This window comes from Bemisia tabaci, chromosome 6, assembly GCF_918797505.1.
Source record: "Bemisia tabaci chromosome 6, PGI_BMITA_v3".
NCBI classification, from domain to species: domain Eukaryota; kingdom Metazoa; phylum Arthropoda; class Insecta; order Hemiptera; family Aleyrodidae; genus Bemisia; species Bemisia tabaci.
Window position 1 is genome coordinate 40,040,548 of NC_092798.1, and position 18,664 is coordinate 40,059,211.

At 42.5% G+C, this 18,664-nt stretch overlaps 1 protein-coding gene across 4 annotated transcripts in view; it reads right to left on the minus strand.

Annotated features, from left to right (window-relative positions):
- The window catches only part of RapGAP1 (Rap GTPase activating protein 1), a 711,927-nt gene that overhangs the window by 6,826 nt on the left and 686,437 nt on the right, over positions 1-18,664 (minus strand). For all 4 annotated transcript variants that reach the window (XM_019050723.2, XM_072301237.1, XM_019050725.2 and 1 more), the window contains 4 exons: positions 3,322-3,501; positions 2,423-2,661; positions 1,697-1,848; positions 358-484 (listed from right to left, as the gene is read on the minus strand). In XM_019050723.2, the coding sequence (XP_018906268.2) occupies positions 358-484; positions 1,697-1,848; positions 2,423-2,661; positions 3,322-3,501 (698 nt within the window). The remainder of the gene's footprint in view (positions 1-357; positions 485-1,696; positions 1,849-2,422; positions 2,662-3,321; positions 3,502-18,664) is intronic.

An 18,664-nucleotide genomic window follows, 5' to 3' on the forward strand; every position in this document is an offset into this window, starting at 1 on the left:
CAAAGCACAGATTGCCTATGAAGAGATTGTAAAGCAGAGATTTTTGATATCCTGTCCTAAGTTACTTTCAATTAATTTATTCACTATACTTTAACTGTTAGGCATTAGTTTTAAGATAAAAATAAAACCCCTGTCAGTTACAAAGAAATAGGTGATTTTTTTCATTGCATTGCTGATGTATGATAGAAATTGTCCGATGATGGATTCATAATTTTAATTAATTAAACTATAATTTTTCTGATTGGGGAAGTTGAGCGCATGGAATTAAAAAACTTGATCTCTAAAGACACCTGCATACTCCTGATTACACTAAAGAATTTAAAGTATGCCCCTTGGCTGGTGCACCTTGTAACATACCTTGTATCAGGGGTGCATGGGTCGATTGGTTGAACTACAATAAATGCATGAAGGAAATGAGATGCGATCATGTCAGGAGAAAATGGTGTGTTAGCTTCTTGAAAAACGATGGCTACAATGTCGTTTCCTGTGAACAGTAAAAAAAACGATTTTTCGTGAGAAAATTTTAAAGTTAAACACAAATTTACATCAGAAAATACTACAAATATATGTAACAAATCCAGCTCACTACTCATTTTTTTTTTATGGTGGGGGGGAGGGTGCAATTTTAAAGCTTGTAAAAATTACCCGTTCACATTATTTTACACATTATTTAACGGACTGTGTTACTATAGACGTTGTGAAGAGACATAGCCTCACCAAATACCTACTTGTACCTAAAATAGCGGGAGGAAATCCCTCGGGCAACAAAGTTCAAAGGAACACATTCTTGTCTATCGGTACAACAAAATGTCGACCCCTCCCCTCCTTCGTGTGTAACAGCTATGCTTTGTCACCGACACACTTTCGGTCGCGCGAGGGTCAAAGTTGAGCTTCCGAAGCGAACTTCCAAAGAGTCATGGTCTGGGGACCGATTGCCACCGGCACACGCAAGAATGCAGGCATGTCGGGGAGTGTCTCAATCCTCAGTAGCAGGGAGACAATGACTCCCTGAGAGACTGTCAAATTCTAGGCCGGGCGTTTTACGACGATGCCGGTTGAGATTGTGTCAGAAAAACATACCATAAACAAAACAAAAAAGTTCATACCAGATTTAAGAACCCGATCGTCAGAAACTGAGAGGAGTGACAATTTTTTACCCTTGAGAGTCGATAAGTCATATGTTTGATACCATATAGATTCCTCAAATTTTTATTTTCATCAGAATTGTGGATATCATATCGATTGATGTCCTCTGCCAAAAAATAAGCATACCCACTGCGTTTTTCAAAATATCCGATAATGTTTTATTTTATTTTAAAGGAAACTGAACAAAATACATTTTTAGAATTTTCTGTGAATACATAGGTACGCTGAAATGAGTGGGAAATTCGACGTAAAATTTCAAGAGGAACTTTTGGTTGGTGATCTTTTGAAAAAGTAACACAAGTGCTGATTTACGACGCACAATCAGAGCACAGTTCTCGACTTCAGTCATCAATACAGAGATCCATCCCCCTATTCGACAATTTTCGGCTAACGGTAGATACAAAATGCCAGAGAAGTTTGTTCCCTTGAGATTTTCGAATTAAAACGCATGTTTTTCAATGCGCGTGAGGTGCTTGTTGAGGGTTGGGCCGCGTAGCAACCAAGGGGAGGACCCCCTGGCTCCAAAATAAATTTCGTTCGATGGACTTACCTATGTGCCTTTTCCTTTGAAGCTGCTGAGGATCGTTCTCTGTGTACGGTAGGAGGGTGGAGACGTGGAACATGACTTCTCGGTCCTTGTAAACGTGGTAAACGGCCTCGTCACCCGTCTGACCGAACTGTGTGTCCAGACCTCCTCGGTAACTGAAAATTCACAACGAGAAAATTAAACTTCGAAATCTTCTATAACTGAAGTTTTATAGTTTATAGATCAGTATCTGGAACTTTTAGGCCATAGGTTTCTACGGTAATAAGGCCAAAATGACGGCGAAATGGATTGACCTGTTCGTTGAGGAGCTAGGCAGTTAAGAAACTTACACACTATGATTTAGTTCCTATATAGGAGTGCCCATGAACAAAGGATGCAACTATTCGAACTTGTGAGTCAGTTTTTGGCCTACTCGCCAACATGAAGGCGAAAGGGATTGACTTGTTCGTCCAAGAGATAGGCAGGGAACTACTTCCTATGCATAAGAGTGCAATGAACGAAGATGCAACTATTCGAACTCGTGTGTCAGTTTTTGGCCTACTCGCCAAAATGAAGGCGAAATGAATTGACTTATTTGTCGAGGAGATAGGCAGGGAAATACTTCCTACATAAACGTGCAATGAACGAAGATGCAACTATTCGAACTCAGGTGTATGTTTTTGGCCTACTCGCCGGAATGAGGGCGAGAGGGATTAATTTTTTCGTTGGAGGACTAAGCAGGAAACTCACCCTTTGTGGTCCTTGAGCTGGATGCGCTGTCCGAGGACATGGAGGAACTCGTCGAAGGCGGGGGAGGAGTGTCGGTTGCAGAAGATCTGCTCCTCGGTGATCTGCCCGGGCCGCTGGTAGAGGACCCCGAACTTGAACTGCGACACGATGATCCGCTCGTCGTAGGCCGCGATCAGGTGCGAGCACCGCGGGTGCATCACCGGCGCCCAGTTCACCAAAGTCAGCTGCTCGTTCAACAGCTGAAACCCACACACAACACCGCTCAGTTTCACTTGATATATCCACCAATCTTCCATATTCTTTGTAAAGACGTTAATAGCCTGCGATGCTGACTGTCTCTGAATAAATTAACTAACCAACTAACTTACCAGGGTGTCTACTAAAACAGGCCAACCAAAAATCAGTACTTTTACAGAACTTTTTCAGTACATTCCCAAGAAATTCAGCACCTTTGCAACAGAAAAATTCAGTACTTTTTCAGTACTTCCAATTATTGACGAAATTTAAAAAAATGTGAATTTCGCTCAAATTGAGACAAAAATGACAAAAAATTAAAAAAATTCCGGACCTTCTTGCGGAATTTCTGCACTTACTCAGTACTTCCGGACCGCCCTTAAAAATTCAGTACTGTTTCCAGAACTGTTACTGTTTTTTTCTCCTCATTGTAAGTCTCATCGATTGTCTAAAATGACTTTAATCTGGTTAAAAATGCCGAGGACATAAGGAATTTCTTATCTAACAGAGGTGCCACTGTGGTCAGTGCTTTCAAAATAAATGGCACTCATAGCAAGTTTTACTTGTTACTTGCTTGCCTGATGGCGGCCTGTATCAAACTTTCCATTTTCATCTACGTTTAGATTACGCACGACTAGCTCGATTAATCAAAAGAAAAAGCTCACCTTGGCCAAGTGGTATGGACCGGAGCTATTGGCGCACGCAGCGGGGATGAGGTCGTGGGTGGTTCCCGTTCGGAGCCTGAGGAGCAGCCTCAGGTATTCTTCGTCGTTGTTCGTCTCCGTCTTCACAGAGAGTAGCACCGGGCCCAGCAACTCGTCCTCGCCGACGAAGTTGTGGTGTTCCTGAAACAAACCCAAACAACCGTATTAGTACTCAGCTTAGGCGTGCGTACAAGGAAACCTGGGTAATTTAACTCTCGTAGACTCATGCATGATGAGCGTCGTTATGGTCTCCCTTAATGGAAAGCTGCGTTGGGACAAAAACACGGAGAAATCAAGTCGTGTGAAGGCCAATATTGGCTCTTCATGGAGATTTGCGATTGGATTTGCACTCTAATGAAAACTATAAAATTTCGGAGGATAAAATGGGACACTGGAAAAAAAAACACATAGGATCTAGAGTTCAGACTCTTGAAAATGTTGACAAGAAAAAATACTCTTGATTCAATCGGATTTTTGCTTGAATCAAAACGAAATCCGCTTGAATTAAGAGGCTTGGTAATTGGTTTAAGCTAGATTCTGATTGAATCGAGAGTACTTTTTCTTGTCGATGTTTTTAAGAGTCTGGACTCCAGATCCAATGTGTTTTTTTTTCCCAGTGGACTAAAGGCGGAGAGACCAACTGAAAGCCCACATTTTTGGAGGGGGAAAAAAGGGGTAGGAAAAAAAGGGTAGGAAAAAAGGAAAGAGTGAGGCACTTTTTTTGGCAAGATGGGCAGTAGAAATGTCGCTCCTGCGGAGACCAGCAAAATAAGAGTGAAAATTCAAAACCCGGTGAATGCTTTTCGGGCTTGCTAGGGTTGTGCAGCTGCGTATTTTTCCTTACTGCAGAAGAACTTGAATTCCCTCGCTTCGTGGACTTTTTATTCGAAAATTTTCTAAATTTTGGCTTTATTTTCGCAATAGAATGTCTTAGTCTCAAGCCATTGGTGTCACCTTCGATACGCACAATCTCAGCAAAACTTATGACAATTACCAAACTCTTGTCGATGGCACCCGATTGCTCAAGTCAAAAACTCAACCGCAAAAACACCTCACAACCGTGCCCATTTTTTTTTCTTAGAAAACTTAAAAAACCACCTCACGGGGTCCAGACCCCAGCCGGGGGATCGAGTTACGGGCCGAGGCCCCGTAAATCCCGGGGCGCGAATTTGCATGGGGCCATTTGTCGGGCGTGACAGTAATGGCCGGAGCATTATTAATCGGCCGCCCTCCTCCCCCTCCCCCCCGGCGGAAGACGCATTGTATGATGATTCGGGAGTATGATAATGAGCCACCAACAAAGGTAAATCGCGCCCACGCGACATACACCCCCTCCCCCTCCAGCCCCTCCCCCCGACACCGAGGGGAGTCCTGCGTACGCGATGCACTACGAGAGGGGGGGGGGGGGCGTAAGTTACCCGGATGGTAATCTGGAACTCCGGTGTGCCGGTGAAGATGCAAATAGTGGGGTACCGACGCGACGGTGCTCGTGATGTACTGGATGTCAATGGCAGACGTAAGAGACTCTACAGTATTTAAATGTAAGTACCGGTAGCGGTCGGCATCTTGGAACTTTCTCTCTCTATTTCACTCATGCATATTCTGATGCTGCTGGGAATTTCCGAATCGTGGGATTCAGGGCTGAATTTTGGACGGGAGGAAATTTATTACGAGGTAGGGCGACTATCGAGAGTGCGAATCCAAGACTGCAAGAAGATCTTTGAAAAATATGGTCGAACGGAAAAGAATGGGAAAGAATGAACAAATATTCTTGAATTTGCCACCAAAATGAAATTTTTCTTGAATCGAGAAAAGAGCATGCTTTTTCCAAGGGTAAATATTCTTGGTAGCAAATTCAACTAACTTTTTCCACTAAAAGATACAATTCCTGAATGATAAAAGAAACTACCCTCCTTGCTATCTGCAAATAATATCCATAATGAATTTATTATTAAGTCCAGTGTGCGTCAGAGCACTGGAAAAAAAAAAAAAAAACACATTGGATCTAGAGTTCAGACTCTGAAAAACATTGACAAGAAAAAGTACTCTTGATTCAATCAGATTTTTGCTCAAATCAAAAGGAAATCCGCTTAAATTAAGAGTCTTGGTTCTTGAACTAAGCAAACATCCGATTGAATCAAGAGTATTTTTTCTTGTCGATGTTCTTAAGAGTCCGGACTCTAGATCCAATGTGTTTTTTTTTTTTTTTTTTTTTTTTTTTTTTTTTTTTTTCCAGTGAGGAACGCAAGGCCTGTGCATTTTCGAAGACCATAAGGCGCTGACGTTCAATGACTCTTGAGCCGTTGCCGCAAGTGGAACAGTCCCTATTTCGAAGCGGTTGCCTTGCCGCGGTCAACGTCGCGTGGTCTCGTGGGCAGGAGCCTTGGTGACTTTTGGGTATCGATAGCCCTTTCAAGGGCTCCAGCTTTCACGACGTGGCACTGCGGATTCAACACGCGCCAGCGTCCAACTTCTCGGCAGCAGTGTCACATGGTGCGCCGTTTTTATGACACAAGTGATGCTCTTTTTTCCGAACTGTTTTAATTGGAAATGCTCATGTCATCCAACATTCAACAACCCCTACCTCTTTTTTCCGAGTGCATGAAAACGCATCTTTTGCATTCTGTTACTGGATCAGACGACCGCATCTTTTCGGAACTCATCGGCTCCAAGCTGACAACCTTTCGGAGGGCATGCAGGCAACCTTGCCGCGCGATAAATTTAATTAATTAACCGATTAAGTTTTTGTCGGTGGACCGGTCCTTCGTTCCTGCGGCGCGGCGGAATGAACCACCAACAGACGCGATGCGATCGGCATTTCGGGCCGTTTTGGTTCGCTCCTGCATCCGTCGCGTCTCTTCTCCCGCTCAAAAATTGATTACATCGATTGCATCGATACCGCGGTCCTACATACGCCCAGGTCCGTTGCGCAAGGGCCAAAACGAACGCGCTGCGAAACCTCTCAGTGCATTTATGGAATCTAAACGTACCGCAATATCATTCGAGTTATTCCAAAGAGATGTTTTCCATATCTGGGATACAGAGAGATGATTCCCTTCTCTTCAGATGATATGAAGCTTTCGGGAACGATCGACCAATTAACAAGAATGCATGGTCAAAACTGAGACTTAATTTGGATCTAAATTTGGATTCTCTTATCTGCTGATATCACCAAAATGGGATCCTCGTCTTTTGTTTTTACTTCATTTTATTTTCTCATTTTTCTTCGGCTGATTGACAAGGGGACCGAGACCTCCTCGAAACGCTCCGAACATTTTGACGTACATTAATTTATAGCCTTTTTACTCATGTACGTTTATGTTTTCCTACCGCTACGCTAACTGCAGAGGACACTACGTCGATGCGTCTCTACACCATATTATAAAAACTGCCAGATTTTTCAACTTTGCGAAAGAAACAGGTGGACAATAACCCAAACAAAAAACAGTTGAGAATGTGCTTCCCTGTCGATCCTCATCTCTGCCCATAAATAATTAATAGATTAAGCCATCGCCAGAAGTAATGAAAACTGCCCAACGGCCCGCATCCCGCTGAGAGAGAGCGGGCACATGGCCCAAAACATTGATTGATGGCACGGTCCTGACGTCACGCGGAATGTGACAACTCATTACAACGTAACACTTCGTTTTCCTCCTGATGTAAGAACGTAAGTGCACCGCGCGATGGGCCCTGTCGTCCATATAAATCAATGCTTTATTGGGCTCATCTCCAAGTGTGGTTACGCCTTGCGACAACTTATCACCACGAGCCGGATAGTGCCTCGCGAGACCTCTTTCGGATCACACACGAGTACTTCCGAAAACGAAGAGGGTAATGAAGAGGGAGGGGAGGGAGGAGACATAAATCTAATTGAAAAGCCATGCGCCCAAGTGCCCCCCGCGGTGAGGTTTCGGTGGAAATGGGCGCCCGGCCGATGATAATCAGCCAGGGGGCCGTGTAAATTGGCGAGGTGTGGATAGGACGGCGGCAACGGAGTACGGCTCCGAACTCCCGTATAGAAACCTCAAGCGAATATCCAGACATGGTCGTAAATTGAGCTCGGGGGTGAATGGTTGGTTTGTGGATTCTTCTGGCTCTTAGTGCGGGAGTGCTTGCCGATTGCTTTGAGGAATTTTGAAAAGGGTGTTTGGAGTAGATGCGCACACAAATTATAGTCCTTTGATTGTTATCAAGAATTAGAGCAAGTATGATTGAACTCCATTTTCCAATTAGGAACTGCAATTCCTGACTCAGTTTAGGAATGACATATGTGCCATTAGTTTCCCTATGCACATAGGTGTTTTTACAGACGAGCAGGAAATTTTAGTTCTTAATTAAAAATGAATTCCAATTGAAATGGCATTTCTTGGTCGCGGTGTCTTAGAGTCTCCGCTAACGCTTCATTTGATCGACGTACTCTGTATGTCAGGCGTTTGCAGACATTTTTCCTGAATATTTTTTATGATTTCACAGTGCTCTAAACAAAAAATTTCGGAGAATTTACCAAATAATATTTTAACTGGCTGCCTATTAGAGCACACTGGGAAAAAAAAAAACAAAAAAAAAAACACATTGGATCTAGAGTCCATACTCTTGAAAACATTGACAAGAAAAATGACTCTAGATTCAATCAGATTTAAGCTTAAATCAAAAGGAAATCCGCTCAAATTAAGAGGCTTGGTTCTTGATTTAAGCTTAAATCTGATTGAATCTAGAGTCCTTTTTCTTGTCAATGTTTTCAAGAGTCTGGATTTTAGATCCAATAGGTTTTTTTTCCAGTGCAGCATACTTTGAAATGCACCGGAGACTGACGAAAATGCAGCTCTGTAAATGGAGGCATGCAGTTGGCGGTTGGGGAGTGCAGGAGCAATTCGAATGCGTAATGACCTAATTCCGTAAACGAGACAATAAATCCAATTGAGGGACTCGGTCCTGGTGGCAGCGCATCATCGCCTCGACCGGACGGACCGTCGTGTTCGCCGCAACGAACGCGGGCGCCTCTGAATTTCGTTGACGACCGCTACAAATGACGTCACATTCACATGAGGAACGCAGGGTTGCTCTCGTACACGGTTTTGCTGAATTAAGGACCGTTCAGGAGCTTCTGAGGTAAAAGCTGCAACTTCTTTTCCGTTAATTTCAGAGACATTTTCTGATTCAGGGCTGACACAGAATTTAGAAAATGAAATTCCCTGACGTTTCCCTGACACGTTTTGGTGAAATTCCCTGACAATTGAAGATATGCCAGACGGTTAAAAAGACATAATTTCAAATGATTTCACGCAAAATATATTGCTTGAAACATCAAATCTAGTATAGAAAGCAGATAAAGGTGATTTGGCAATTTTCCCCGGACATTTTCGACAGTTTCGTCATTTTTCCTCACAATTCCAGGTTTTCCCTGACTTTGTAAAACTCCCTGACTGTGGCAACCCTGATTTTCTTACAATGAAGTATAATTTATGCGAGGCTCTAAATCTCGACCAGTGCGTATTCCGCAAAACCGCAGGGCGTTGTAAGGCACGGTAATCAGCGACCCATGTGGGTTATTTCATACATGCGTTTAATTTTTGGAAACTTGGCGCCAACCCGATCGCGAATTGCGAATTGCGAGGCGTTGAAATTGAAGCCGAAGCGGCGGTTGATTGGATCATCGATGGAAACGCGTGAGACCCTTCCCATTTCCCAAGATCCCGAGGGTTCCACTCAACAGCTCCAACTGACAGGGTTAAGTGTTGCGTCAGCGTTGTCAAACCTTAAACTATACGGCAAACCCTGAGACCCAAGAAAGGTCGAGGAACAGAAGGAAGGATCAGCATCTTCCTTGCATTGTCCAGTCAGCGCGGCGGAACAATGATTAATTATCTTGTTGGCAGTGGTGTGCTTTGCGATATGTCGATTGATCTGCGGTTTAAATCTATGGAAAAGGATCGATAAACAGGGTGTTCACGCAAACAACTTAAAAATCAATTCTTTACCATAGATCAAAATGGGGAGACATCGATAATCGATCATTCACGCCTCGCCAAGTCGCCACTGTTGTTGGTGTACAACAAAACCTACCAACAGGTACAGGAGTTAAGAGTACAATTGGACTGCATTTTGCAATTTAGAGCTATAAATTCTGTCTCATCTGAAAAAACACGTATAAGCATAGGGAAACTAATGGCACATACGTTGTTTTTGAACCGGGCCAGAATTTATAGTTACAAATTGCAAAATGCAGTCCAATTGTGGGGCTTGGAGGACAAGGCGCGTAAGTGCAGCTTTTGCTACTTCGAGAAAAACGTGTTTGAAGTTTCAAAATTACATAGATCCTCATGGCGGCAAGAAAGTTCAAACTGACTTTTTGATGCTTGAAAATTGGAATATGGCAGCGAATTTTTCCGCAGAATATACGTATTCAGTACTTAATTTTGATCATATGAAAAATGATATCTAGTGTCAAAGAAGCGAAAAGCAATCGCGTATCTAAAGTTCTGATTACTCGAAGTTTTGCCCAAGTTGATATTTTATGCCCATTTGGATTATAATTTTATTCTATAGAGAATTTTTTTTTTTTTTTTTTTAAAAAATTTTTATTTTTTTTTATAAACATCAAATTAACTGTCGGTTTGAGACCTTGATTTAACGTCTCGACTTTTTGCTAATCCAGCACATTAGAATGACATAAAATGAAACTTCATCTCTTTTCTCGATCTCTGATTAATCTCTCTGAATTTCTCTCTCAAGCTGGCGCGGTCGGTCCAAGTCGCATCTGTCGTCTCTCTCCGTTGTTTGCTTCAATCCTTTGCATTAATCAAGCATCGCTCATGGAAATTGTTAATTCGAGTCTCCCTCGGTTGTCACATTTCCGAAATATCCGCGGAAACGCCCTTTTTGATCATATTTCTTGACTTACTTCGGCAACATGGTTCTCCACTAAGATGCCTGACTCCAGACTCATTATGAAAACAAACTTCGCTAAATGTTTCCCCGCAAACATGCAGCTGTTTAAACCATCGTTCTTCCTCCTCTATTCCTACCGTCCCTGTGTCTCCTCTTTTTTATTCATAGAATCTGGTTTCTTCCTATTTTCTGATTCTAATTCACGCGATTCAAGCTCTTTTTCATGGATGATCCTATTCATATGATACCCGTGTTTCAATTGTTTCTTTAAAACTCAACTTAACAAGAAATTGAGGATCAGAAATATTAGAAAAACTAGACGTCGATGGTATCGCCTGGATGCATAACATCGACATAATTATAGCTGCTTGATTGCTGTGTGGGTTGCATAGCATAAAAACCGAAGGCGCGTTGAGTTTCCTTGCGCAACACGCTAGAAAATTCATAAAGCCTTGATGTATATATGATCTAAAACCATTCTTGCTTGATTACGATTCCTATCGCAACGGTACACAATACTAAGATGGTATGTAACGCAGGATTGCTTACATTAAAAAGTTGAAAAAGAAAAAGAAAGAAGAACAAGAACGAAGAGAAGAAGAAGGACAAGTTGAGAATATCAGAGCATTTGTTCTCTTTTTCTCTTCCTTTTTTTTCTTTGTGATATTTTACTTATCGACTCGAATGATACCTGTAAAACTTTGATAGACCTTCCGTCTAAGATTTTAACAGAAATGAATCAATGTGAAATGAAAGTTGCAAACTTTCCGAAACAACCATTAAATCATTGCTTCGGCGGAAGGCCCATATACAGATTTGGAACATCTGACCACCTGATGTTCAAAAAGACGTCCGACCACAAGAGGCAATACCAAAAAGCGAGTCGCTTTTAACAACCGCGCTGCAGAAATTCAGGCTTCATTAAAAAACGCTCGACGTTTGTTAAAAAAAAGTCTTCCAGTTCGCAAAACGGACACGAGTCGACGCAACGGTAATCGCGACGGGTCCGCAAAAACAAAAAGGATAAAAAAAAGCAATCTCGCGAAAGGAAACAATGGCCGGTCGACTCGTGTTTAATTTTTTCGCGAACCCACCCCCTCCCCCTCTCCCTCCGCCCGGGTGTCCTATCTATTGTTGCGTCCGGCGGAGCTTTAATCAGGGTTGAAAATCCGCGATTCCAGGCGAAAAATGAAAGTAACTCCTACGCGGGCGGAATCGTGACCGCGCTTACAGGGTCGCCAATTTATAAAAATCAAAATTCCCAGTCTCCAACTCAGGGAAAAACGAAAAAAGTTGTCGGATAGGCAACTACGATGGGGATTATGCAACGGCAAATTTGTCCCAGCGAGACTTTTGTGTTTGAGGCGCGCGATTCGACCGCTCGAAATTCGTGCTGCTCACTCGATTGTGCGGAGGGAAAATATGCACATTGATGCGATGTATCAAATGTCTCGATCGGGTCGATAGGTCGGAAGGTTGGTAGTCGAGGCTAATGAAAACATACGCTGCGAGGACCATGATTTAAACCGACGGCGGGAACAGAATTGGGTACGTGCTGCCCGCAATTTTTCCAGGTAATCGCGAACGGCACCGACTATGTTGTCACGAGTTGCATGAATTCGTGGGCGTGAGTGTGGGCAGAAAATTGGGGATTGAAGAAAAAAGCGATGAAAAGAGGCGATCTCTTATTTTTGGACACGTTCGAATTTTAGCAGAGATTTTGATTGATAAAAGAGCATAGCTTAAAAATTATTTTAGCCATCGTCTTTCCCGTTCGGACATCCAAAAGGTGCAGTAATCCAAAAAATTCAGTACCTCCTCAGTAGAAAAATTCAGTACTTTTTCAGTACCCCCATTTGACGAAATTCGAAAAATTTCAAATATTTGAATTTCTCGCTCAAATTGAGACAAAAATGACGAGAAAAATAAAAAAAATTCCGGACCTTTTGCGGAATTTCCGCACTTTTTCAGTACTTCCGGATCCCCCTCAAAAAATCGGTACTATTTCCAGACTTTCCGGAATTTCCGGACTTGTAGACACCCTGAATGGCAAAGCCAAAAAATTTTAATGGGAGAAGGGGTGAGTCTATGACGTAAAGTATCCTGAAAAATGAAAAAGTATCTTTTGCTATGAGGTGTTTAGGTTATGAGTTTTCAGCCCATGGCTTCTGATGCGAGTTACACGGGCTAGTTCTTCTTTTTTTTAAATGAGGTCCAACAAGATAACTTTCTTTCAAAATGTGACAACATAGCGGGTACAAAGTTGCGGGCTGACTTGTGGCGTCTGGGAAGATTCGGGCAGCCTGATAAACTCGGTGTCAAGCAAACATAATACCTTAATTAATAATTGCTGGGGCTCTCTCAGATTGCTGCTTGACAATAATACGCGGTGGTTTTATCGGGGGAGAGCACGCTGCATCAACATTCCTCGTTGGCGTCCCTGGAAAAAGGGTGAGGACCGACTTGAGTTTCAGCGGCATCGTTTAGAGGGATCTTAGAAAGTCAGAAACCTGAAGCCAGTTCTAGTGGTGCTCGGGGCGGGGATACATTGAAAAAGGCATCGTTTTAAGAGGCCACCAGAGTCTCATCTAACCGTAATATTCCGTTCTCTGTAGGGTTCAGGAAAGGCGCGTTCTATAATTTGATTCTGGATGAATTTAAAATGTCTGCGTGTCAAACATATCCCTAAAACTGAAATGCACAGATTGGTTTGGTGCACAGAACAAGAAAATATTCGACATTGTAGACGATTTCAGAGCTGCTTCTGACTAGATTTTGAAATTATAAGGTTTTGCTTTGTTTCTGATGAACTCTTTTTCACAATTCGTGCAAGCAAGGAAGTATCCTCCACAAATGAAGGCGATTTAATATTCTCCGATACAGTCCTGGACTTTGACTTCGATTCCCTTTGACATATGTCCAGAAAATCACAGAAACTGGATCCTGAACAATCTTTCTCAGAACCGTTTGATTTACTAAACCAAACTTCCCGACTTTCAGCAGCTCATGAGCTGTAATTTTTTATTGATAAAGCAGATTTCTCGGGGGGGGGGGGGGGACCAAACTGAAGAAGTATGATAAGATTTGACTACCCGGATAGCAAACCAGTTCATCTGACCGAGCCTTTTTTCAGGATCGACAATTGGACTACATTTTGCAATTTGGAACTATAATTTCTAGCCCGGTTTAAAAACAACGTATATGTGCCATTAAGTTTCCCTATGCACATGAGCGTTTTTCCAGAAGAGCCAGAATTTATAGTTCCAAGTTGCAAATTGCAGTCCAATTGTTAGACACCTTTCTTTCTGCAGAAAACGTTAATCCTTTTCTTTATTTTTTTACTGAAAGGCAGGTCTGTGTGAAGATCCTTTCGGCAACCTTCCGCGGCCGGAAAACTACGGCCTCGGTGTGGAATTCGCGAATTTTTCCGCTCGAGTTGACGGCAAAGGCACCTGAAAAGAAAGGCGAGACCCACGGTGCACCTGCCGGAAAAAAGCACTCGTCGAGAAGGTCGAATTTCGGGCCGACGCGGAAACAGATGGGGTCAGCGAACCGTGCGAATATTATGTCGGGGCTTTCGCGAGACGAGAGCACTTCAAAGCGGGGGCTTAAACCTGTGAAAAATAGAGCGGAAGAGAAAGAAAAATAGTTCCGCGCCCCGCGCCGCGGAGGGGGATGAATAAATTGGAGTGTTTTGGGACGTGGCGCGGGTCGGTTATTGTACGGGACGAGTGCCTTTTATGAGAGACAGCGGAGTGGGATTTGATCCTCAGTCCGGAATAAAAATGTTATTGAACATAATCATAAAAAGTGGAGTACGTGTGGCGGGGTTGTTGCGGGGCCGTCATATTTTGGGGGAGGTGGTAATTTACTCCGCCTAGGTTTGGAAATTAGACAGCTTTTATTTGATCCATTGTGGTGTGACTTTGGGGCTTTGTAAAGTCACTGGAAAAAGCACATTGGAACTAGAGTCCAGACTCTTAAAAACATCGACGAGAAAAAGTACTCTTGATTCAATCAGAATCTAGCTGAAATCAAGAACAAATCCTCTTAATTTAAGCGGATTTGGTTTGATTCAAGCAAAAATCCGATTGATTCAAGAGTATTTTTTCTTGTCAATGTTTTCAAGAGTCTGGACTCTAGATCCAATGTGCTTTTTTTTCAGTGTTCCTTGTTTCCCGAACGAAGGAATGTAACTCCATTCCAAGGTCGCAAAATTGACTAAAACAATTAAATTATTCGCAAGAGTGTACCTGCGCAATTATTGTACAAAATTTCTCTGATTTTTGCATGAGGTAAGCAGAAATATCGGTGAAATTTTCAATCAGAAACACCAAATATTCTCCCGGTAAAAATTTCTTTGGCGAGGGGAAATTTGGCAACATTGGAATGTGGTTACGTTTTTCCGTGGCGGAAACGACGAATTATGCCCCTCGGTTCTCTTGGGATCAGAGACTGCAAAATGATGGACGTAAGGCGACATCAGGGAAGAGAGTCATTTTTGTACAAAAGGAGAGGACCTGTTTCCGAACTATACGGTTAAATTAAAACCGATAATTTGTGGTATAATACAGTCATTTTTCCCATCGAACTTTGACTAACTTTTAGACAAATCAGAGGGCGTCTCAGAGACTGACCACTCGCGGCGATTGCGTTGACCCCTATCACGACTTCTCTATCGCTATATGCATCAGCACCCCGAGGGGCGCACTTCGGTGGCGTGGCGTGCTTTGCGATATATCGATTGATCTGCCAATGAGCTGGCATTTAAACCTACGGAAAAGGATCGATAACCAGGGAGTTCGCAACGGACACCTTAATAATCGATACTTTATCACAGCTTCAAATGGGGGAAAATATCGATAATCGATCACTCACGCCACGCCATTGGTGCACGTACACTTACACACTCACCAGCATTACTTCGACTCGATAGCAATTTTTCGCCACCTCTTTATTCAGCCCGTGCTCTCGCATTTTTATCATTCATCGGACATAATTTCGTGTTAATGTCCATTAATGACGCAATTATGGGCCAAACGACCCGCTCGAAGACGATAAATGGTGTTTTTTATGAAAGGCAGATGAGCGGAGTTGCCACATGAGTCAACTTGGTGCTATCCTCGGTCGCACTGTTATTTAAATTGACTAACTCGTTGAGTTCGACAACTTTCAAGATAAATACTGCACAAACAAATTTCAACTCGGCATTGCCGCACGGTTCGAATATTTTGCACATGACAATGTTTTTGAAACGTACATGAACAGTTGTTTGGTGGGAATAGTCTCCGAAGTATTTTCGTTTCTCTTTTTCGGAGAGACAGCGGAAAAGTTTGTCAACTCCTCTCCCTACCCAAAGACTTGGACTTTTCCTGGTTCAAAGAATGAGTTGGAGAGTGGAGAGCCATTCCCCTTTATTTATTTATTTATTTTTTTTTTTTTTTTTTTAGAATTGTGGAAAAATTTTGAGAATTATGGAAAAATTAAGGAGTGGCATTTAAAAATGGAAGTGTTCTGAGGCATCCAAATCATACTGCGTTTTCTAAGTAAACTTTTTTACATTTATGGTCGGTTCCATTATTAAGATACTTGAAAAATTGAGGTATTTTCATTGTTAACATTGACAAGTTCCGAGCACAGTGAAACTTCATAGGTCAATTTTTTTCCAAGTTAGGTCAATTTTTCAATCTCGTTTTGAACGTTGGCTCCCACTGTGCGTTAGCGCGGCCTTTAAGAAAAGTAGCGAATTTACAGCCGTGGCAGGACATAAATTTCGGACTGAAATCAGCGGCCGGCTCCAAGTGCAGAGCGGGACACCAGGAGACCGATGCGGCCGCGACCTGCAGCCGGCGACTTTATGAGCCTTCGCCATTAACCTTTTTCGCTCGGGATCCGAAGTGGCTGCTGCTGCTGCTGGTGAGTTATCGGGGCGCGCTATCGGTGCGAACTCCGGCCCGCGATTCCAGCAACGAGTTACGAGCAATTTTCACCGCCCCGCTTTTCGCGTAGGTAGTCGCGATTCCAACATTTGTCTCGGGAACCCGAGCTACCTTAGACGCTGCTGCGTCCCACGGTTCCCAAATTGAGGGGAAATTCGTGAGAAAAAAAGAAAAAAGTATGGTTATTTTGACGCCTGGGACCTTAAAAAGTCCAGAAGTGATGAAATTTCAACATTTTTACCCCTTCGCAGGATGACGATACTTCCTCTACCCTAGGGTAGCGAGAAAGTGAAAATTGCTCTAAACGTCCTGATAATGCTTCAGTAAAAGGGTTCGGGTTTAACAGAAAGGAACCGAGGGGGGGGGGGGGGGCATGCGGTAGGATTGTTGTAGATTACACTTTTGATTTCATGTACAAACAATTTTGCGTTTCAAAGTTTTAATTTTCAAAGACTGTGATTTCCTGTACAGAAACAGAAACAGAAATAGACTCCAGGACTTGCCTTCGCAAAAAAATTGGTTTATTTCTGTTCCGTTCAATTCAGAAAATGAGCCGTTAAAAGCCGTTTCTGCATTAAATGGTATAAAATTCAGCGTGAACGGCTTTTCAGATTCAGAGAAAAATGTGAAAAATTAGTGGGTGTGATTCTCTCCTCTTTCAGTTTCCGACAGCCTTTTCGCGTGAAGTTCGACTGCTGCAGAAAAACGGGAACTTCTGATTTTTGGGCAAACTTTGACAATCGCGCAGCTATTACACGCTTACATACGTCCATATTTTACGAGCTTTTCTGTTTTCCCGTCTCGGATGCGGTTATGTACCCCCTCGCTTCGTCTTCCCTTGCATCATTTTTCTTCCCATCCCTCATCCTCATATTTCCTCATATATATCTCTGTAATCCCTTATTTACCGCTTTGTCTTGTGCCCTCATTTTTTTGCCTCATAAATGGAGTACAAGTGTAGGGCACTGCGAGCTAAAAGGGTACGTGTGCATTTGCGATTGTTGTCGACTGCCCTTAAAAATGCACGATGACTGCGGATTTAAAGAGAAAACGTTCCCAGATTTTTCCAGAGTTTCTCTGGCCGGCATAAAAAACTTCCTGGAATTTACATCGACGCGAGAGCATTTTGCGGCAATATTTGTCATAAATTTGAAAAATACCCTGAAATCTCGTACTGTTTCTGATTAAAGTTAGGACTTTCTGCACTCTCCATTGAGAGAGAGGTGAAAACTCAATACAGAGAAAAATATGTGAAGAGATGGAAAATGAGATTTTTTTCACTGATGTCTTATTATTACATAGCTTTTTCAAGAAAGTTTTCCTTTTACACTTTTGGAGTTTCCGACTGAAATTTCCTGATAATTTCAGTTTTCCCGATCAACATGACGAAATTTTCCTGGTTCCTGAAGGCGTCTTTTGTGATCAGCTACTAATTCTGTCAATTATTTACCCTTATCCACTACGGAGGAGTATTTTTTGTCCTCTTTAGGTAAAGCAGACCTCAAATTTTTAAGTCTTCCGTTTCAAAATCACATTTTTTTAAAGTTTCCGTTCGAAGGGACTTCTTAAATCATGAGGAAGAAACAATCGAGCGTGAAAGGAAACTCCTGTCCTCTAAAAATTCCTTGCCATTAACTTCCAACATCATCAAATCTTTTCTTAAAAAATTTCAAATATTCCCCAACTTTTTAAACTTCCTAAAAATTTCTCTGAAATTTTCCAAATTTTCTTCCCCCGCAGAAACCTTTAAAACAGAGGTGCCTGCAGGAACGTACAAACGCATGGAAAAATGTGTAAACGTGAACATTCTCTGCAACAATGTCAAGATCCAAGCTGTGCGAGTAAGGAGAAGCGACCGGGGAGGGTCAAGCTTTATCCTTGCCACTTGTAACCAAGTTCCCAGCATGTAATCAGCGCTCTTGACCAGGAATTCTCTCACAGCCTGGGGGCAGATGGCCGGTCCGTTCGATTCCGCCGGGTCTGCCGTCATCCAAACCTGGGCTTGAGGCCCGAATAGAACGGCGCAATAGAAACATTTGAGATTGGCAACTTGAACATTCCAGCCGGCTGATTGTTGAAATTGGTAGACAAAGCTATAGACGAAGAAAAAAATTATAGAATAGAAACATTTGAGATTGGCAACTTAAACATTTGAGATTGGCAACTTAAACATTCCAGCGGGCTAATTGTTGAAATTGGTAGACAAAGCGATAGACAAAGAAGAAACAAATGATTTGGAGGGATCCTATTGGTGTAAGCGAGTGTTTGCAATGGACAACGAAGGTAAGTAATAGACTGACTGACGGCACCCACAGGAGACCCCATAGAAAGTCGATCATTTTCTCCTTTAGTCTATAAGAACCACTCATTTCGACCAATAGGATCGCTCCATACTTCTTATGTCCGCTTTGTCTATCAATTTCAACAATCAGTAAGCATGTAATATTTTAATGGTCGAAGTAGCTTCTTGTTAGATG